The sequence below is a fragment of the Mirounga angustirostris genome, unplaced genomic scaffold (assembly GCF_029215605.1).
Source record: "Mirounga angustirostris isolate CCGP_5_RB_7025 unplaced genomic scaffold, mMirAng1.0.hap1 SCAF_10, whole genome shotgun sequence".
Lineage (NCBI taxonomy): Eukaryota > Metazoa > Chordata > Mammalia > Carnivora > Phocidae > Mirounga > Mirounga angustirostris.
In genome coordinates, this window is record NW_026991718.1 from 93,164,254 (window position 1) to 93,187,874 (window position 23,621).

At 38.9% G+C, this 23,621-nt stretch overlaps 1 protein-coding gene across 14 annotated transcripts in view; it reads left to right on the forward strand.

Moving 5' to 3' along the window:
* RALGAPA2 (Ral GTPase activating protein catalytic subunit alpha 2) overlaps positions 1-23,621 on the forward strand; it is a 327,287-nt gene that overhangs the window by 150,747 nt on the left and 152,919 nt on the right. For all 14 annotated transcript variants that reach the window (XR_010405762.1, XM_064572731.1, XM_064572744.1 and 11 more), the window contains 3 exons: positions 3,488-3,681; positions 4,490-4,588; positions 4,822-4,977. Coding sequence is in view for 13 of the 14 variants with exons in the window: in XM_064572731.1 (XP_064428801.1) it covers positions 3,488-3,681; positions 4,490-4,588; positions 4,822-4,977 (449 nt within the window). In the remaining variant the exon portion in view is untranslated. The remainder of the gene's footprint in view (positions 1-3,487; positions 3,682-4,489; positions 4,589-4,821; positions 4,978-23,621) is intronic.

Consider the following 23,621-nt stretch of genomic DNA (forward strand, 5'->3'; position numbering starts at 1 on the left):
TACCCCAAAGACACAGATGTAGTGAAAAGAAGAGCCATATGCACCCCAATGTTCATAGCAGCAATGTCTGCAATAGCCAAACTGTGGGAAGAGCTGAGATGCCCTTCAACAGATGAATGGATAAAGAAGATGTGGTCCATATATACAATGGAATATTACTCAGCCATCAGAAAGGATGAATACCCAACTTTACATCAACATGGATGGGACTGAAGGAGATTATGCTAACTGAAATAAGTCAAACAGAGAAAGTCAATTATTATATGGTTTCACTTATTTGTGGAACATAAGGAATAGCATGAAGAACATTAGGAGAAGGGAGGGAAAAATGAAGGGGGGGATGGGGGGAAAGATGAACCATGAGAACCTATGGACTCTGAGAAACAAACTGAGGGTGTTAGAGGGGAGGGGGGTGGGCGGATATGTTAGCCTGGTGATGGGTATTAAGGAGGGCATGTACTGCATGGAGCACTGGGTGTTATACGAAAACAATGAATCATGAACACTACATCAAAAACTAATGATGTGTGGTGACTAACGTAACATAATAAAATTAAATTTAAAAAACATATCAACAAATAAACTAAACTAAATAAAGTATTAGCAAATGAAGTCCAAAATATTGGGAAAACATCATACATACATCAGAGCTAAGAGAAGTTCACTTCAGAAATGTGAAAGCAAAGAATAATAATATGATGAAAAAAACCTATCATGAGAAAGACCGCAGACAAATCCCAGTTGAACAACATTCTACAAAATACCTGATCAGTTCTCCTCAAAACAGTTAAGGTCATCAAAAACAAGGACACAGCCAAGAGGAGGTGAAGGAAACATGAAATTAAATATAATGTGGTATCCTGGATGGACTCTTGGAACAGGAAAAAAAAAGATACTAGGTTAAAAACTAAAGAGATCTAAATGAAGTATGGACTTTACATAACAATGTTTCAACATTGGTTCATTAATCATAGTAGATGTACCATACTTACATAAGGTGTTAGCAATAGGGGATGTTAAATTAGACATTTGTCTAATGTTAAGTTAGACATAAATCCACAAGGACAAGGATGGCAGGAAAAAAGACAGTAGTGACCAACGTGACCAAGGCATCGGCAGACCTGAGAACACCGAATCCTGTGTCAGTACAAGGGAAAGCCAAGAAGCAACCTGACTACAGTTACTGCAGTTTCCCTAAAAGGGTTAGAAAATTGTCCATAAGAGGTAGCTATAGAAGCAGGAGGTAAAACCAGGAAGACTGTAAGTCTGTTTAAGAGAGGGTGGGAGGATGGGTTGGCCTGGTGATGGGTATTAAAGAGGGCGCATTCTACATGGAGCATTGGGTGTTATATGCAAACAATGAATCATGGAACACTACATCAAAAACTAATGATGTAATGTATGGTGATTAACATAACATAAAAAAAAACCCTCAAATTTGAAAAAAAAAAAAAAGATTGTTAGAATTTAATCCCAGAAGGAAGAGCAAATAAATTAGGTTTCTGGCCTGGAGTCACCAATACTGAGCTGAGTGTAGAGGTGCTATCTTGAAAACAAAGGAACTAAATAAGATTTTGCATACTCTGAGCAGTAGAGAGTCTTTTTCCTAGAATTTGAGTTCTGAAAAAAAAAAAAAAAAACCAAAACCCTAAAGATAAGTATGTCTGAGGTTCTCTGAGAACATGGTGAAACTTAACAAAGATCATACCTGTGCACTACACTTCCATTCAGCTCTTTGTGGACCATTCTTAAATATGAACAGATAGCCAAGGATCCCCAGCCATTTGAAGAGGATGTCTAATACGAAAAGTATGAGACAAATAGAAGAATATGAGATGAAGTAGGGTGGAGCGTATCTTAAAAGGAGTTTGAAAAAAATGGGGGAGTCTGTTTCACCCATCCCCCCATGAAAGGGATTAAGAGTGCACTTAATCTTGATGAGCACTGAGTAATGTATAGAATTATGGAATTGCTATTTTGTACCCCTGAAATTAATGTAACACTAAAATTTTTTAAAATTTAGAATGAAAAAGCAAAAAAAGGAGTAGTCTGGGAAGAAATAAAATTTTTAAAAGCTATTAATATCTTTAGAGAAATAAGAATATATTGCATCCATGAAACAAGGATCAAGGGTATAAAAATGAACAGAAAACAAGAAAGAGCTTTTGGATATTAAAAATATGACAGCAGAAATAAAATCAAGTCAATGGAAGTTAGTACTTGAAAGTCAGTAGTTGAAAGCACCAATGAATTGGCAAATACAGTGGCTGGAAATAGATACCAGGGCACTTCATGAGACTTCTGAACACTAGGTACAAAAAGAGGCTGCTAAAATTTTGCGGAGTTAATAATTTTTCATGAAATAATTTCAAGCATCAGAATGCTGCTAAAATCACAAAGGAAACTCTAAAAAAATTGGAGCAAAGCATTTCCATCATAGAATTCTCTACCCAACCAAACTGTGGACTACAAGTCAGGGAACAAACACTTCGAGATATGTAGGGGCATGCTCCTTTCTCAGGCACCCCTGGAAGATAGCCTACTAAAACGAAGAAATATCAAAGAAATACTGTCTGTCATTTTGTGATTCTGGTCTTTAAAAAGAGGACTATAAACATACATTCACACAAAAACCTGTAAGCAAATGTTTATGGTAACCTTATTTATAATCACTCAAAACAGGAAACTATCCAAATGTCCTTCAACAGGTGAATGGATAAAGTGGGATACATCCATAAGATGGAATATTCATCTGCAATAAGAAGAAACAACCACACGGATGGATCTCAGATGCATTAAGCTGTGTGACAGCACCCAGACTAAAAGAATATATACTGTAGGATTCCATTGATATGACATTCTGGAAAAGGCAAAACTATAGGGACAGAAAACAGCAGTGGTTGCAAGGGGCGAAGAAGAGGGAGGGAGGGGACTTATTATAAAGGAGCACTTTTGGAGTGATGAGATTATTCCTTGTATCAATTTTCATGACAGTTTGTGGTAACAGTGACGTGATTGTATACACTTCTGAAAACTCCTTGAGTGTAAAAAGGATAAAATTTATTGTAAGCAAATTATACCCCAATAAACCTGAGTTAATAACAGCCTCCACAAATGTCACCCCAGCAATGAGGTCTTCCCTGGCCACCTATTTTTCATGGCCCTGTTCCCTACCCATCCTGCCCAAGGTTCTCCTCCTTCCCCTCCCTCCCCTGTTTTATGAAACCCTCCCTTCCCAGGATCTCCAGAAACGGTTTTACCATCTCTAGGTTATTGCCCTTTTAGTTCGAGGAATCAAAGTCATTTGACCTTTCTTCATTGACTCAGCTTTTCTATCCTTTCAAATCGTCAGCCATTGCACACTTTTCATCTTCATCTTATTTTACTCTGAATATATAAATTGTCAAGCATCGGTAATTTGCATTAAAGAGAAAAGATTGTACTGATGAAATCAAGATTGTGTTTACAGACATGTTTTTCTCCATAGATAGCAGTGAGTGCCTTGCCGATGACTGTAGTATAATTGCTGGAGGGAACCTCACTGGTTGGCACCCAGACTCTGCTGCTGTGTTATGGCGAAGAATCTTGGGAATCCTCGGGGATGTGAATAATATCCAGTCACCCAAGATTCACGCCAAAGTGTTTGGCTATCTCTATGAACTCTGGTACAAACTAGCAAAGGTATGTCCTGCTACATTACCTGTTAGTCTAATGGGGGAAATTGATTTATCATGTAACATAAAAACTGTGTTGCAATTAATGTATTCTGGAACACGGATTAGGTGTGTAGACAAAGTATGTTTGATTGTCAAAGAGTAAGTAATAACTTACAATTTGGTCATTTTATAAATGCAGAAGAGTTATTTAATACATACGGAGAATATTACTATAGGACATTAAAGGAATAGGGTACTATTCACTATACACTTTTATAAAAGTGATGCTGGTTTTATTGTACAAAATTTGAAAAATATAGAAAAATATAAGAAGAAAATTAACATCATCATCCCACAGAGATAACCCGTATATAGTTTTATTTCTGTGGCTAAATACATTTTTACAAAGGTAGAATCTTAGAATACATACGGTTTTCATTCTGGTTTTTGTTTATAATGTATGATTACCCTAGGTTATTAAGTTTTTTGTTTTTTATTTTTGTTTTTCAAAAACGATTTATATTTATACAGTATAACTTGTTAAGCCATTCCTTACCATGTAGAATTCAGGACCTCCCCAGGCATTAACACTCTAGGGAAAACAATGCCCTAGTTTTGTATTAAATCTAAAACCATGTCCAGTAAGTGGGACACACAATTCAAAATTACAGTAGATCTCACAGTAAAAGAAAAAATTGTAAATGTTGTAGGTTTTTACTCAACGTACAGAAATTTAATGAGAAGCAGCTATTTGGCTATGGAACACAATATTGAAATATTGTTGGGATAAGCTAAGCATGACCTTTCCTAAAATTCTCCTCTCTCTGACTTAGATACGGGATAATCTGGCAATAAGCCTGGATAACCAGTCTTCTCCGTCTCCACCGGTCCTGATCCCACCACTCAGAATGTTTGCATCATGGCTATTTAAGGCAAGTGGATATGTGTTTATTCCTTTATTGCAATTTCCTCTTCCTTTGTGAAATTGAGTTTAAAAAATGTAATTGCCCAAGACTGCACATTTTGAAGACAAGCTGAATCTTACTAAAGCCACTGTATCCCTCATCTCCATAAACAACTCTTATAGAATACTGAGAAGTAAATGAAATGTTGAAATGCTCTGCATCTGGAGTTGATTAAATCTTTAAACTCATCTCCTTGGCAGGCGACAGCGTTGCCAAATGAATATAAGGAAGGCAAACTACAAGCCTACAGACTGATCTGTGCCATGATGACCAGACGCCAGGATGTTTTGCCAAACTCGGACTTCCTGGTGCATTTTTACCTTGTGATGCACCTGGGATTAACCAGCGAGGATCAGGTATTCTGTGACTCTGTTATCACGGTAGCCCACAAGGTGGAAACACAAGCCCACAAGGTGGAAAGTGCATATGACTTTTTGTAGGTTAAATTAGGGTTCATGAAAATACATCAAGCACATTAAAATTCTCAGTAGTTTCAACTCTTCTACACACAGCAACCACATTGGTCTTTCAAAAATGTAAATCAGATTTCATCACATCCCTGTTTCTTTTCTCCGCTGACCTTGCATTGCACCAACCAAATTTGAACTTTATTCTGTGGCTTACATAGTGCTAGATGAGCTAGCCTCAGCCTATGTTGTCAAATTCAAAAATGCTCTTTCAACCACTTTTGGTGGTGTTCTGCAGTAGATATTATTTGAAGAAAATTATTCTGGTCATTTAAAAATGTTTGAAAACTATTGTTTTAGTAGTTAGGATGTTTTTGTACAAGACCTCACTCATAAATTAGATGTCCTGACATTTCTCGATGAGGAGTTATCTTAATTTCTTCCAAAGGGTGGTTAAAAAGGGAACAGGTCAAAGGAGCTGCTAGAAACAGCCCATTCTTATAGATCCTGGGCGTGCAGGGTAGGATGTGGACAGTCCCTGGCCTGTCTCCCTTAGGAAGAGCCCTGCCAATGGGAACAGGAACTCTGAGGCCTGATTTGCTGAATGAATATCCAACAGGCAAGTGATAGGATTGGTTTGTACTTCACAGAGATTATTCTGGACTCAGTTTGGAAGATGGATTTGAAAATGTGACAGCGGTAGGATAGGGTGGGAGGTTGGGCCTGAAAGATTAATTAGGAAGTGGTTAAATGAATATAGAACTTTAAAATGATGAGAATTAAGATGATAGCACTGGGAATGGGAAGAAGGAATAGGAAAGATTCAAGAAGTTTTAAAGCATTTCATGTTATTACTAGGTCTTCTTGACCAATTAGAGATATGGAGAATGTTTCAGAATTTACCCTTGAAATGGTAGCTACTTATCAGTGACCTTGAATCATTCATGAACTACCAAGTAGTCATCCTGTCTGCATTTTTTTAATTCTTTGAATGTATAATAGAGACACACAGACCTTTTTGATACCCTTAGGATACATGTAAGAGGTCATTCTCCAGATTAGGCAGTTTTTCTCTGTTGCTTCAGAACATGCTTCTTGAAGCTTCTCGACCCTTCAGCTCTATTTAAAATTCTTGCAATACATCCCCTGGTACACAATGAGTTTTCATCATGGAGCTTTTATCTGAAGTAATAACCATACTGTCCTACTGAGCTGTCTTTGTCATACTTGCTCCAATTCCAGCAGTGCGTAGAGGACATCTCTATGTAACAGGCTGGACTTGGACCCACAGTCTCATTTATTTCCTAAATAAACGCAGAAATAAGATGTGAAAGCAGAAATGTTTGTACTCTGTGCTCAGATATTTGTAGCCATCATTGCAGGTGGAAGCATCTTTCACAGAATGATGCAACTTAGGGTGTGTGGAAGATTGAGGGATATAAATAAGGAAGAGAATGAACTCTCACAGATAACGAAATCCCTCAGTGACAGAAAAGACAAAGGTTTAGTTAACAACACAGTACTTTAAAGAGGTATTTTGCTAAGATTTTGCAGGGAAAAAAAATTTACTTGGAAATAATAATCAACTGTAGAATTTTCTCATTTAATGAAAACAAGTTAGAAGTCAGCAGCAACAAACACTTAGTATTCCTAGAATGAGTTTTCTAGAAAGTCACATAAATGGATGTGAATTTAGAATCACCTTTCTATTTTAAAGGCTGTTGGAGTGGAAATGAAACAACATGAGGTGAAATAAGAGTTTGAGAACCCAAAACATAATTTCAAAAAATATGATTTTACAGTGTAGAAAAAGAGAGTTTTCAGGTTTCATACTTAAAGTCATTTTCATTTTAAAATTATTTTAATATATGCCATGTTTTTGGTTAAGCTTGAACTTTTGTAGTTCATTGTAAAATACGTAAATCTTAAGTGTTGGCCCATTGCTAGCAGCGATCCCAATATCCAGAATCCTAAGACAAAACAGGGATGCCATAAATCTGTTTATAATCAGCTTATTGTCTAGCCATTAGATACTTGAATTTTTATGTGTGCTTAATAGAATTGGCTGTTTTGCTGTAACTTTAACAATTATTGGTATATGTTTTAGAAGCCCTGTCTGCCAAACAGAATTACTCTAAATAAACCTTATTTCTTTCCAGAAGAAAATTACACAGAAAACCTTCTAATGAAAGAAACTTCTCTCATTTAAGTAAGAAATGTCTCTGATAATTAGTTTAACTTTTGGTCCACATGCCTAAATGGATCATGGTGATTGTTCCAGAACTTATGTGTTCTTCTGAAAACAGATATTATATTAATTATAAAAAGACAAGAAGCACTTACTGTAGAGAATACAGTTAAATTCAATTTTTTAATTGGTGAACTGTGCACCTGTGACTAGTACCATCTCAAAGCTTGTTTCCTTCTTGTGAAAGCTCTCAAAGAGTCACTAGCCTGCTACTGAAAGCCTTTGTTCTTGCAGAGAGAACCTTATAAAAAATTTTCCTTATTTCTTAGTAAGATAAGTAATAGCAAATAATTTAAGATGGTCTAACATTTATTAGTTTTGTCTTACAAATAAAATCCAAGGTGAATTTCCTTCTTCCACCTCCAGGTGGCACACTTGTCTGCACAACTCTCACTGTACGGCTCACGGGCCACTGCTGGCCTTTAAAACTGCTGCAAGACCCAGGGCCCTGTGAGCGTGATGGTGTGGCATAGTCATTTTACAAATGCTTTCCTAAATATGAGGGTATCAAAACTATGTCAGTAGTGACTAATAAAGTGTTGAATTGGAAATAAGCTCTAAGATGTTAAAAATCTTTTTTCTAGGTATAAGGGTGCTTATAGTAATTGAAGACATTTTTTTTTTAAACCTATTTGTAAAATAGATGTCTCATAGACCGTGTTCTATGATACAATCAGATGAAACCATGGTTTCATTTAATATGGTAGTCAATTCATTATGTAAACAATTGTAGTCCTTTCTGTATTTAAAAAAATAATAATGGTACGTAGACTGAACAGCCAAAATGTAGTGCATTCCAAGCCAACAGTTTTTGTTTGGACCAGGTTTAGCTATTTTAATAACTTAATAATTTAATAGCTAAAACAATGACCTTATCAACTAGTATTTTCCCAAGTACTTGTGCAGTTTGAGTTTATGGTTTATTAGTATGATTGAGAAAATGCTTTCAAATAGCTGTAAACTTTTCCTCCACTCTGAATTTCTTTTAAAAATTGATCCTATTACTGGTTTAAAAAATATATAGGATCATAAGGACTTTCAAAATAACTCTACATTATGAATAAAATTTGGGGTGACTTATGGGACTGACTACCCAGCCTATCTATGAAGGATCTTCCAGTTGGTTTCCCTCTGCCCAGCTGCTTTGTGTCTGGTGGGCTGGTGGGGATGGGGCAGAGGGTCTTCAGTTCCCCAGCATCCACAGTGCCAGATTCTGTACTGGGACCTGCATGACGTTGTCCCACCGATTCTTCTCTGCAATTCAGTTAGATTAATATCATGACCCATTGTTTAAATAACAAAGGTTCAAAAAATATCAAGAACTTTTGCCCAATGCCACACATTTAAAAAGGCTGTTAGAATTCAGAGGCAAGGCTTGGCTTATGCCATCCAACAGGGCATGTCTTCCCCCTTGATTCACAGCTAACAGGCCGGTCAAGCAGTCAGTCAGTCCTTGGTTCTGTTTCTCCTTCCATCTTGTTTGACCTGGGCTCAGGCCTTGGCCCCCCTCCTCAGACCCCTCCTGATTGGAGCACCCTCCCACCTCCAGCCCCAGATAGCTTTCCACAGCTGCCTTCCCAGCTCCTCACCATGTTTCAACTGCCCTTCTAAAGCTGTTCTTGGTTGTTCTTAGTTTTTCCTAATGCTTAAGCAGCTTTTTCACCTCAGTCTTCCCCAAAATATTTGGACTTGAAAAGCACCATGATTTGGGTTTATTAAAAACAGTTCCTATTAATTTCATCGTTATTTAAAACATATGGAAAGATCAATATGTGTGAAATGGAAAAGGACAGTTGAGGAAAGGAATTTTATTTTCATGTTTCTAAGAACATATATCAAAGACTGGAACATTTTCTTTGCTTAAAATAAGTAAACTGTTTTTTAACAATGACTTACAGATTTAACATCTTAATGCAGTTTGTTACACATCAAAGTTAAAGTCTCTTTTAAGGGCAAAGCTTACATTAACGTAAAATTATTGTTGCAAATTTGCATCTAGAAACTTTGGGAAATGTAGGTCTTTGTCATTTTCATCTGTAATTTTGTAACACACCAAAAAACATGAGACCTCTCTCAAGTGGAGAAATATGTATTGTTCAGCCTGGAGGTAACCGTCAAGTGACAGATTTGAATCGTAACAGTAGAAAGTCATGACTAAGCGTAATATGGTGTGATACAGTGTAATAGTTAAAGAGCATGGGCTTCAAGACAGCCTGTCTGGGCTCTAGTCTTGGCTGTTCCTCTTATTAGCCAAGCCATTTGACCTCACTACGCCTTGCTCCCCTTATATGTCAAATGCAGGAAATTATGTTGCTTACCTCCAAGGGTTGTTTGAAGACTTTGAGGAGATAAAATATGTAACGCACTCAACTCAGAGCCTGGACACAACAGCCTTCAGTTAGGTGAGCCCTTGTGATAATACTGAAGAGTATGAGGAAAAGAACAGCAGTTCTAGTAACTGAGTGTATTTTATTTTTTAATATGTTAGGATGTTAATGTTTTTCTTTCCCCATATATTTTCTTACTTTTGAACATAATGGTTTGACTAAAAGATAGGATTAGGCATTGTGGAATTTCAGAACATGTGGAGAAATACCCACTCCCCATGCTGTGGGTCAGACTTAACTAAAATATTTATTTAACCCTCTTGTGACTCAGAAACGTTTTTTGTGTGTCTCCTGCCACTGGCTCACTTTCTTCCCATTCCTCACCCTGCCCGCTGTGCCTTCTCTATGATGGAAGCTAAAAAGCTTAACTATATGTGTCCCAGCTCCTTGCAGCTGGGTCGACATCCACCCAGGTCCCTTCCAGCAGAGGCACCTAGAAGGCGGTGCTGGGAAGCACACGTAGGGAGTGGCGGGCGGCAGCTGGGTCATGGGGAGGTTCTGCTCCGGACCCTGCATCGTGGTGACCAGGGCAGGCAGCAGCATCTTTGCTGGAATCACTCTGGTATATAGCTGGACGTTCCTACTTGCCACCTTGTTCCGGGCTGTGGAGGGTTCATACTTGGTTCCCCGACACTTCTAGAAACTCTATAAGCCATCTAATGCCCTGATAAAAATCCCTTTTGTCCTCATCCCAGCAGGGTGGATTCTGTTGCCTGCAAGTAAGAACCTGGCTCAGACAGTGGCTACTCTGCGAGGTACCACGCTGAGCGCTGGTGATACATGATCAACATGGCTCATATTTCAGTCACTAAATGCACTTGTAGCATTTCTTTTTTCCCCCTTAATTTTAGCCACTTGTTTTATAGCCAAGAATATTTAACTTGTTTTAGGAATCTTTTGCTTTCATTTAACTTCATATTTTAGTGAACTTTTTACCACACCAACGTTAAAGATAACATAATTTTAAACATCATATATAGAGTAATGTTCTTAGAAGTCAAAATAGCTCATGATTTTCTTAACGGAAGTTACAACCTCCTCTCATGAGGTATATGATGGAATAATATAATAATAAACAGTCGTTTGTAAAAAAGATCCCAAGGGGCTCCTCAGTGAGCGTAAGACTCAGCAGTAAGCTATGAAAGCAAGGTGCAGGGGTGATACTTGTAAATTGGCCATACCTGACTCTTTTAATAACCCCAGACAGCCTGTATCATGCAGTGATATGTAATAATTGCATCACCTTTTCTCAGACAAAGAATTGTTCTTTGCTGAAAATTTAGACTTATAACTAGAACTGTGTGTTAGATGCACATAAATTTATAAATATATTTAAGGCTAAACGTAAATGAGTATTCAGTTTCAGGAAAAGTGCAGAATTAAGATGGCAAATTAGGGACCTTGTTTTATCTCATATCCAAGGAAGTAATTCTAATATATCTCTAAAGTGCTTATTCTGTACAGCATGTGATTGTTACCAAGGTTTAAATTCATGGGATTTTGATTCAGTGCTACCAGGGTGAAATGCATATTTATAAATTTAAAGGTCTAACTGATGTTTAGAGGATTAAGTAATGCTTGGTGTGTATCAGTGGAGGAACTCTAGAAGGCTAACATAAAAGCTTCATTTGAAAATAGTTTTTTAAAACTATAGGGTTTTACAGTGAGTAAAAACAGGACTAATCCCAGGCCTTATTCCTGAGGTTTTTAAGAATGGGGAGATGTATCTTCCAAGACATCAGGATATAAGATGGTTTTAAAATATTTTCAACATTTGACTTTTATGGTTGGCAAACCACATATTGGGAGATGAGAGACCTGGGAGTGAGACTCAGCATTGTCACCCACTGGCCATGGGGCCCTTGCCTGAGCACAAGAGACCCAATGAGTAAGTTGGACCAGAGGACCTCTACGGCCCTCTCTCATTGCGCCTTCTTGGATCCCCTGATCTATTTTTAGGCATTTATTATTAGGGTCACATTGTTCTTTCCTAAACATAGCAAAAGGTTCAATAATCTTTTCATGTTGAATATTTTTCCTCACCATTGTAATGACCTGGTCAGGTTCTGAGGGCGGAGACAGTATTATGATACACATGAGTATCTGTGGTATCCATCACCTTGTGTGAAGAGCCAAATAACTGGTACACACCTTATAGGAATTGAACTGGGTTGAATACCCTTCTAGCTGAGTTGGTCTGAAAACAGCTCACAGAGGAGGTGGAATCGATTTGAGCAGAACTTTCAAGGATGGATAGGATTTAAATAGTAGTACAGGAAGCAGGATGGAATTGCGCGTGTCGGAGATACAGACCTTCTCAGGCCATGTTCAAGGAACAGTGACCAGAGTGGTTTGTATTAGTTCTAAATATGTGCCTGGAAATAATGGGCGGACATGAATCTAGGCAGCACTGTAGGGAGCCTGGATTCAGCATTGTTTTCACCTCATGACTAATGGGGAGCCATTGAATGTTTTGGAGCACAACACTGAACATTGCCAAAAAGCATTTTAAGAAGCTTAAACCAAGGGCGCCTGGGTGGCTCAGTCGGTTGAGCGACTGCCTTCGGCTCAGGTCATGATCCTGGAGTCCCTGGATCGAGTCCCGCATCGGGCTCCCTGCTCGGCAGGGAGTCTGCTTCTCCCTCTGACCTCCCCCCTCTCATGCTCTCTCTCTCTCATTCTCTCTCTCTCAAATACATAAATAAAATCTTTAAAAAAAAAAAAATTCTTACCTGTTACGAAGTAGAAATGTGTTGGAAAGGCTTCCAGGCACATTTCCTCTCTACCTAAGAGAACATAATGTCTAACACTGTTGGAATTTGAACAGTTGATGTCCAAACTGTAAATTTATTTACAGTTATTAAAATAGCTAGAATTTCTAAAGGTCTCTATTATCTTAATTTTTATTAGCCAGTTTTGTTACTATTTGGTTTTGAAAGTACTTTGACACTTAAAAAAACTCCTTTATTTTTCTAAAAATATTATTTTGAGTGTGAATTTACTTTTTTTTTTAAATAGTGGGATTTTATTTAATGTAAAGGTCTATAGCAATAAATAAAATAAAACTTTCAAGTTTGACTTAGGTTTGATGGAAGAGTAATGCTTACAAGGATGGGTGGTAAATGTGAACCCTGTCCTAACATATATTGATGAACTAGTAATAATTTTTACTGTGTGCTTACTGTACAAATTCAGAGTGATGAAATGTAGAATCTATCGTGTTGGTTGGTCATCTCTTCTTCCCCAACGCATATGGTTTGTGTTCTGTCACCAGGTAACATCCGGTGGTTTCTGAGTGTTTCCCATAATGTTTCATGAGAATGTACAAACCATACATTAGTTAAGTTTTACCAAAGAAAATTTTATTATAACTTTGCTTAGCTATCAGTGACCATAGAGACTTGAGACAGATGACTACACCAAAATCATAACCTGGGGAGTTTTGTTTTTTTTCTTATACAGCTGTGAAACCAGTAATTATTTTCATTAAGCTAAAGACCAAGCCCACTTACCCCTCATACACCTAAATAAGGAAAGTAGAAATATGTAGAAGGTAACAGATGGTAGAGGCTTCAGTTAGGAGGTTTAACACGTGTGCAGTGAACTTGTTTCACAGCTTTAGAAAGTGTAAGATGATAGCAGGGGAGGCTGACCTGGAGAGGGAGAGGTTTACCTGAGGCCAGAAACTTGAGTTTTGTTTGATTTCCCTTTTTGGAGTTAAAGGTATAAAGACTTTCTTTCAAATAAACGCTATCAGTGAAGAGTATGAATTATGAATTTAAATATGAATTTAGCCATACATGTTTAGTAAGCATATGCTACATGAAATAAATTAAAGCCTAAAAATGTAATATAATAACTCAATATATGTGGAAAATTGATTTTGTCCTTACTAAACTGTTACCATATGGTAAAGTGTATAAGCTGACCTACATCTTTCAGTAGAAAAAATGTTCTTTTGTGCCCCAAGGTCTCTCTTTGGAAGGAAACCCTACGGTGTCCTCTAACAAGGCCCACGTCACCAGAATCTTCCTTATAGACTCACTGGAGTGCATCTTGTCTTTTCCCAGGCAGAATACACACTCAATAAATATGTTGATTGATCAAAAATAGGAGGAAAAAAAGAGAAAGGCCTCCTCAAATCCATGTGGCATCATGGGGAAGAACAGATGACCAAAGTAGCTGAGCCAAACCATTCTGATTGAGACTTTGGCTCCAGTGATCAGTTTCAGAGCTGACATGAACTTTCTACTTTCTAGAGTGGTGATTTGGCCTTCATTCATTACCCTAGAATAGTGATTCCTGGGATGGCAGGGGGGTTTGCCGCCCCCTCCCCTCTAGGGACACTGGGCAATGTCTGGAGATACTTGGTTGTCACAGGAGGGAAAGGGGTGTAGTGGGTAGAGACCAGGGGTGTCATTACACATCCTACAACGTACAGGACCACAACAAAGAATTTACGGCCCAGTGTCAGTAGTGCTGTGGTTGAGGGACCCTGCCCTCAAATAGTAGTACCTGCACAGATGACAGCAGACTAGAAGAGCCAGGTGATGTAAATTAAACGACAGAACCCAGCAATCAAAACAAACATGACAGGCTAGCTCTCTCAACTTAACCAGAGAAATTAAACCCTACAAAAATTTAACCAGGGAGATTAAAGAGAGGCAAATGTTTGAGGTTGAACATTATGAAAATTGCCAGTAGGGGACTCTTCTTCAAAAAGTGGGTATTCAGTTGCAATTGGTCCAATTTATTTTTTTAAAAAAGAAAACAATTTAAGAACTCAAGCACGGAATGATTACACGGATTCAGAGTTAACATGACAAATACTGGGGGGCATTTTGTCCTGAAGCCGAATCTGAATGAGTGGTGTGGCCTGCAGTGCCAGTATCTGAGGCACTGCAAGTGTGCGTGGAGGCAGGGAGGGGCTCAGGGGGGCTGTGCTCCCCCCTGCACACTGAGTGCACGTTGCCGAGCGGCTGAGACGAGGAAGGATGGCGAGAGAACAGCTTGCGTGGTGAGGAGTTGGCACATGGGCACAGATGATTGCTTCCTTCAAATGTCTGGAGCCCTGCCTGTGAGGAGAGAGAGATCAGGCTGTCTTACCTCCCGAGTGGGGACTGATGGTAGACTCCAGCTCACCACCAGAGGCACTTTCTAGCCAGGTGTCCTGTTCAGATGTGGCCGGTGATGGATCGGGGGTTTGTAAGCTTCTCAAACTCTGTCAGGTCCGTCTATGGCCAGCTGGTCTGGCTACCTCCTGGCAGCCTGGGCTAAAGGGCCATCCACTCTGGAGCTTGAGCCCTGGCCTTGCACTGAAGTCGCTGTATGCTTGAGTCAGTAACCGCATAGCCTCCTCTGGCCTGAGTTGCTTGTTCTATGAAATGGGGTTATAACGGCTCTCTTTGGGGCCCTGGAAAAATGAGAACAGTTAGGCCTTCAGTAGTAGGGTCGCTGCAGAAGGGATTCCCCTGTTGTTTGGAAAATCGCTTGTTGACCTGCAAGAGCTTCTTTTCCCATTTAGAATTCTACAAAGATTTTAAGAAAATTTACATTTTTCTTCAGGCAGAGAAGAACTGAGAGACCAAGAGGTGGCTTCTAGAAGCATTGCAAATACTGAATTGTACTTGGGGAGGGAGATGCCTTAACTCCTGTGTGGGAAAGATTGATTTTTGAATATAAGAGATTTTAAGTCAAGACTGTGGTTTATAATCCATAAAGGATAGGTTTGGATACAAGGAAATAACATCAAGAAACGCATTCTAAATTGCAAGTTTTGTTTCTGTGAGAAAGTGCTCTCCTTGTGGGGAATAATCTCTTTTTGTCTGTTGATCCCTTTTTAATACCTAACAATAAGTGGGAGTGTGGTAATTGCAGACTGTTCAGCTATTAATGCTATTTACTGGAACACATTTTAGAGAGAACATTGTTTTCTGAAGAAACAATAAACAACGGTTTTTCTTTTGTTCTTCCATGGAAAAATATTCTTTGGTAGGTATTTGTGGGCTAAATAAATTTTAGAAGAAGAGAACCTTTTAATAGTAAGACAAAATAAAATATCTACCTTTTTTTTTTTTTTAACCCTGTACTGGAGTCTTGCATTGAATGTGTGCAGCATGGTCTTTTTGTCAAGACTCAGGGCCCTTGTGTCACCTATCTGCTTCCCTCCCCTGGGTCCTCATAGAGTGCTGGGCTGTGCCCCTCCAGGAGCCCTGTGCTCTTGGCCTACTCTCACTCTCAGCTATGTAGAGCTGTCCCCTACCCGTGAGGGGTCATTGCTGGAAGGCAGGGGCCACCTTTATTCTTCCTCATTCCCCTCACAGCCTGGGCTGACATGGTACCTGCAACTGAGTTAGCACTCAAGAACTTCGTCAACTTATTGTGAAATGTTTTTGTAGGAGACTATCAGAATGATGTGGCTTTCATTTTTTTGGACTCCTTTTAAGTGAGTGGGGGTTTTTTAAACAAAAGCACTTATTTTATTATTATTTTTTTTCTTTAGAGAGAGAGCATGAGCAGGGGAGGGGCAGAGGGAGAGGTAGAAAGAGAATCTTAAGCAGGCTCCACGCCCAGCGTGGAGCCTGACATGGAGCTCGATCTCACAACCTTGAGATCATGAACTGAGCTGAAAAGAATAACTGACTGAGCCACCCAGGTGCCCTAATGAGTGGATTTGAAATCAAATCTATTTCAAGTCTTCTTTTTCAGTTGGCCCTAGAAAAATTAATATTTTAATAAGATCATAATTAAAAATGCTGCCATAATTTAATACAAGCAATGATGTATGAGGCTTTAGAATTTACAAAATGCTTTCCAGTCAGTCTCTGTCGCCCTTTGTAAGAGCACTGTGGGGTAGGTTGCATTTTCATTCCCATTTTACAGATGATGAAATTGATGCTCAGGAGACAAAGTACTTGCCCAAGATCAAAGATCAAAGTAGTGCTACCTTTTAGGAGTCTTATTTCCAAATCCCTCCTCTTCATTCTTCCTCCTTCTCTCCAGCATCTGCTGAAAGCAACTTTGTTTACAGAAAGTACTTCTTAAGCCCCCCAAATGAATTTTATTACATGTAAGTCAGAAACCAAAATGTCAAACACCTGTTCCTAGAATTTGAAGCAGCAAGCCATTTGTCGACCCGTTAAATGTCACTTAAGTACTCTAGACGGTCTAATTCCCTACCTTTACCTCTTTCCGTCCTCCTGTGGTGGGATTCGCATCCACTGGGCTCTCCATCACTGGGACAGGCAGGCTTTGCCAAAACTGCTGCTTTCTTAGTGGTTGAGAAGTGGGTTGAGAGAGCTAGGTCCCTTTGGGAATTTTTTCTCAGATTTAAGCCGTTCTTGGGAGCTCATTGTCCAAACACATATTACATTATAAAAAAGAAGACGATGTTGTAAGTGTCTTGCCCATGATGAAACTAAAAGTGTTCCCCGTTGGGACTGCTCTACGTATCGCATCCAGGCCTCCACCTCATGTTGGTGGGATGGTTTTGTAGAGTCCCAGAACTGAATGACCAGCACATTGCTCCTCTTTCTCTTCCTTTTTTATTTTTATTTTTTTGACAGAACACAAAATATGGAAAGCTTTGATTTTGCTCCCATGCGCAGGTGGAGTAATTTTACGTACAAGGAAATAAACTAGAGAGCATGCGTCTTATGTTATCCTAGAATAAAAAGAATGTATAACCATATTCCAAAGCATATTTCTTTTCCTGTGTGAGAACACACCAGAGGACATGAGAGGCTCCAACAGGAAGAGCCTTTCCTCTTTAACCTGTTCTTAGTCATCGCAAACAAAGAGCCCAGAGACCCCCAGGCCACCAAGCAGGCTTACCTTCATCCACACCTGAGAACGAGGCTTCCCAATTTCAGCAGGGAGAAGGAAATGCTTTTAAATGCACTGGACACTCATCTTTGACAACATCAGAATGTCTAAATCTTTTAGCAGTATTAAATGAACACAGAAGCTATAAATGATGTGGGTTTTCTAGTGTTCATTTGAGAGAAAAATAGGAATCCTCGTTTCTTGTCGGAATCCTGGGAGATATCTTGGTGTTTTTCCATAGAATCCTCTAACTACCACCCCTACACACAGTGCCTATGCCTCACACACGTGCATGTGTGTATGCATGCACATGCACGCACACGCACACACGTGCACACATGTACGCTCAATTTTTGTCCAGCATTTTCCTAAGAATATTTTGGTGGGAGGCTCATTTCTATTTTGAAGATAGCATTTTATGACCTAGTTCCCTCATTTGATAATATTTCTGTGAGAGTAATATGTATATATTTTGGAAGCACATTTTTAAGCCAGAGCATTTATTGACTTCACTTGAAAGTATAGCTCTAAAAAAGTATTTTTTGCATTTATAAATGATTATTAGGCAAAGTGAATGGGATGAAAGAATAGTTTGTGTTTCAGAGCTAAGTAATGTCCTCAGAATGTTGCTCTGGCTCTACATATGAGGCCTGTTTTTCACCAACGTCAAATGGTGCTTCATTGATCCTGCGTTAATACTTAATCTTCCAAAGGAAGAGGAGCATGCTTGGGTTTGTGTCCAGACCTTGGGACAATTTCTGTGTAAATTAAAAAATTGAATGATGATCTCTTAGATCTTTCTTCTCTAGGTTTAATGTGTTTCCAAAGGAACACATTAAATATCCTTGTGACCCAAATTCAGTAGAGAGATGTTTCCCCTACTAAATTTCTGTACTTCATTCTAAGGTAATACAAGTGTGCAGTCAGACCCTAACCTGGATTCCAGCATGAGAGTGAATGAGTATTCTGCTTGGCATCATAGGCAATGTTGACTGAACCTCACTGCACCTGTCAGCCATGGCGTTAGGCAGCACCTGACTATATTAAGGCTATGGTTTCATCCACGAATTTCTTTTTAATATTCTAAGAATATATTTCTAGCTGATTCATTCCTGAAACAGGATGAACAATATACCTGGGAGCAGTATGGCTGCCTGTTGCTGTAGTACCTATAGTAATGATTTGAGTGCATGTTTCTCCCATTGCGGTAATTCCTACCTTAATGATATTACTTGCATGATTATGCTCCATAAGTACATTTCTAACTATCCTGTAATCTGTGATGGCAGTGACCTTTGCTTCTGCTCCAGAATGTTGTGAAGGCTGTGGAGGGAGGAGTGGGGTGGAAGTGGAGAGACTTGAACTGGCTGCCTCAGAAAAAGCAGATTTGAACATCCTCCTATCCCACCTCATCCACCCTGCTCCCTGGCCCTTATGACAAATGCCTTTCTGCGTCTACTTGTCCCTCAGCTTTTGCCACCAGGTTTCGTCCCATTTCAGAGTGCCGCATCCATGTCCAGCACTCTGAGCGGACTTTGTGCTCACGGGAGTCTGCTGCAGCCTCAACACTTTCACTGTCATTACTCACCAGCAGGGACTCATTGAAGCCCTCACTTGCTGAAGTCCCATTGTCAGGAGTTAATGACTGCTCTGAGCATCTGCATCAACCTCATTAAACTAGCCTGTTGTACAAACTGACTGTAATGTTGTAGATTTGAGGCTCATCAGGGTCACGACTAAGACAGTCATTACATAGGCTGTGGTGTCTTCAAGGCATGATTGGTGCATCTGGTAAGTCACATCTCTACAACCCTCCAAACAGTTTTTTTCATCTTATGGAATTATAAATGTGCCGGAATTTCATGATGGGTTTGCCATCTCTCTGTTAGTCTCCCCAGTGAGCTGTGAAATGCCCTTTATAGGAAGCCCACATGGAAGCAGCTCCTCCTGATTTGTGGGCTGCAAACAGGGTGTTGTTGGTCAGAGTAAAAGGGGCTTTATATTTCATTCATGTTGCTAAGGACTTAGGGCTGAGAGAATGACTCAGTTCATATGATGGAGGGTGAGTTCTTTCTCAGTGCATCTGGTCTCCGAGTACCCTGAGCATCCTTGCCCTAATTTGCTAATCTCCAAAAATATTTTGAGAAAAGGTTGAATGCCACCTCACAGGCTCTGACTTTCTTCCCACCTCAGGAACAACGGCCTTTCCATTTTAAACTTCCACATTCTCCCTAAGATGAAGAAGGATATTCATTCTCACAGCTTTTATTCAGTGGTGTACTGGAAATTACAGCCAGGACAGTTAGGTAAGGAAATGAGATAAAAGGCAGCCAGACTGGAAAGTAAGAAGGAAAGCTATCTATAATCACAGACAACATGATCTTGTATATAAAAACCCTAAGGAATTCCTACACTCACAAAAAACTCCTATTAGAATGAAAACATTAATTCAGCAAAGTTGCAGGATACAGGATCTATATACAAAATTAACTGTGTTTCTATACACTACAATGGACAATATGAAAATGAAATTAAGAAGACAGTTTCATTTATGAAAATGAACAGAATATTTAATAACAAATATAACCTAGAAAATGAAAGAGATACACTGAAAACTATAAAACGTTGCTATAAGAAATTAAAGAAGACCAAAATAAGTGGGAAAATGTGCCATATTCCTGGATTGGAATACTTAATATTGTTAAGATGACAATATTCCCCAAGTTAATCTGCAAATTCAATAGGATCCTTATCAAAATTCCAGTGGCATTTTTTGCAGAAATGGAAAAGCTGATGCTAAAATTCGTAGGCAATTGCAATAAACCTCAAATAGCTAATACAGCCTTGAAAAAGAGCAAAGCTGGAGGACTCACAGTTCCCTATTCAAAACTCACTACAAAACTACAGCAATCAAAACGGTATTGGTGCTGGTAAAAGTTTAGATATATAGATCAGTGGAATAGAACTGAGAGTCCAGAAATAAACCCGTATATCTCTGGTCAACTGATTTCCGACAAGGGGGTCAAGACAGTTAAGTGGGAGAGGAATAGTCTCTTCAACAAGTGAATGATGTTCATGTGAACATCGTGTGAAAAGATGTTCAACACTGTTAGTCACCAGGGAAATAAAAATCGAAGCTATGGTGAGATACCACTTCACATTCACTAGAATAGCTATAATTTTAAAAAACATGAAAAATAACAAATATTGATGAGAAGTGGAGAAATCGGAACCCTCATATGTTATTGGTAAGAATGTAAAATGGTGACGCTGCTATAGAAAACAGTTTGTCACTTCCTCAAAAGTTAAAACATAGAATTACCATATGAACCAGCGATTCCATTGCTAGGTATATGCCCAAAAGTATTGACAATAGAGTAGGTATTCAAATGAAAACTCGTACACAGATTTGCATAGTAGCACTATTCACAGTCACCAAAAGGTAGAAACAGCCCAACTGTCCATCAGCTGATGAAAGGATGAACAAAATGTGGTATATCAACACAGTGGAATATTATTGGGCAATGAAAAGGAATAAAATACTGCTACATGCAGTAATATGGATAAACCTTGAAAACCTGCCAAATGAGCGAAGCCCAGTAAAAAAAAAACCCCACCACATAGTGTATGAGTCCATATTCTGAAATACCCAGGGCAGGCATATCCATAGAGACCGAAAAGTAGATGAGTGGTTGCCTGGTGGGCAGGAATGGAGAATGACTGCTCATGGGTAGAGGGTTTTCATTTTGGAGTAATGAAGATGTTCTCAAATTAGATAGTGGTGATAACGCACAATTTTATGAATATACCGAAAACGACTGAGTTGTACGCATTAAAATTTTATTTGAAGAGGAGCACGAGTAGGGGGAGAAGCAGACTCCCCATTGAGTCGGAAGCCTGACTCGGGGCTTGATCCCAGGACCCCGGGATCATGACCTGAGCTGAAGACAGATGCTTAACCAACTGAACCACCCAGGCATTCCTGAGTTGTACACTTTAAAGGGTATTTTATCACATGTAAATAATATCTCAATAAAGCTCTCCCTGGTGATCTGGTGGTTAGTATTCAGCACTCTCAATAACACTCTTAGAGATAACAGAAAGAAAGAGAAGTAATTAAGATAATCTGGCGACATATCAACTTCAGTATAAAATAAAATTCATATAGTGTTTCTTAAAATCAGTCAGTCAACCAATCCCCCATTTTTCCTGAAGCAGTCAGACAGTCTTCATCAGTTTGAAGGCTAGCAGAGTTCTTCCTCACAGATGCAGGATTAATTGCAAGCAATCATAAAAAACAGTGGAGGCTCTCCTTAGAGCTGAGGGTTGCAGTGACTCTTTCTGCCATCTGCCTGATGTTCTGTCACTCCTGAAATCCTGATTTCATGCAAATGGTCAAAGCAGCTCCTGTGCCCATCAGAAGTTCATTTCAGGGTTCTCACTCCCTTTTTCCTTTGCACGCTGCTGTCAGGGAAACTCAGTGTCTTCTCCATAGCATATTTCATGGTGAGAAGTACTAGGTGACTTTGTTTCTCCAGCTACAGAACCCAATTACTCTGTCCTGTCATATTTCTTCTGGCCTTGGTAACACAGTTACACCCAGAGAGGTCACATTTGTCCCCCATTTACAAAAATCTCTGCTTTTTCTCCAAAGAGATCATACCATTCTTGGCCCTTTTAACAGATAATGTGTAGTGCATACCACATATTCCTCGACTCAGATCTTGAAAGGAATTTTTAGCTTTCTTCTGCTGTGGTTTTTTTTTTTTTTCAGTGACTCTTCCAGAAGTACAGTGCTCATGACATGATCTGCTGTACTCTTTTTAAAAGGCCGTAATCCCAAAGGCTTTATTTTTATCAACAAAAAGTCCTGTCTGAACCAATGTAGAGTATGAAGAGGCCAGGTAGCAGCTTGTGGTGTATAAAGGGTGTCTTTTGCGCAGAGCTGGAGGAGCAAAGACCTACTAACAGAAACAAGAGGCCAAGACTTTGGGGCTTTGAGGGATCTGTTCTTCTGGTAACTAATTTTTTTTTTTTTTTTTTTTTTTTGTCAGCATTTCAGAGCTTCCATAAGAAGGAGTTAATTGATACTTACAAATATGTCCTCAAGGTACTGCAGGATTGTAGCTACCTTTTTAATTGTTAAAGTTTAAATTATATGCAGGGTTAGAGTTAAAATTATCCTTTTGCTTTCAGATATTTTGGTAATTAGTAATTCTACTTGGGCGTGGAATGGGTTGAACCTTTTCATTAACCAGATTAATGAGATAACCAGATCTGAACATTCTCCCTTTTACCAAACAAAAGACCTCCCTCTAGAATTTTCTAGATAAAAGGCAGGTATCTTCTCTGAAAAATAATGAAGTTATTCATTATGTAGCATTTTATTTTTCTTAAAGTAAAAAATTAGAGAGGGAGTTCAGTGATTTTGTACACATAAATTTTATTTCTTAACAATTCTGTTTGGCCTTCTGGAAGGTCTGAGTGACTTTAGGTGGAATAACCGGATCTGTTTGCTCCTGAGGAGCAGGCGCGAGTCCGCTAAGGAAAGGCAGGGAGACAGATGGTCGGCTATTGTGTTACAACCATCATCTGCTGGGCCGTGAGCAAATATTAAGTGAATAATATATATGTAATTGGTGTGAAAGTACAGTTGCAACATTTCTAATTCCCTTTGAACGATGGCTACTTCTTGAACATTTGTGTTTCATAGAATACTATATTGAAATGTTTTTGTTTACAGGGTTAATCCATTTTAAACTGCTTTAAAGTGAACATTTTCCCCCATTTTTGACACCACTGTGCAATATTTTGAATTGAAATGGCCTGTAATGGCCCTTTTTTTATTTTCCATAACAACACGAGCACTAAATTATAGCTGTGCAATTATGTAAACAATGGAAATGCTTCCAGAATGAATCCTTCCTTTTAAATTTTCATTTTGTGTAATTGTTGGAAGGTTTGGAACCATAATAAACAAAATTATTTTACACATTTATCGTTCTAAAGGTCAATTATAAGAGAACTAAAGAAACAACACTATGCAAAATGAATAAACCAATTTCTGTTGCCATCACCATATGTTTTTCTTATCACTTATGGTTTTTCCAGTTACTGTGTACATAGCATTCAAT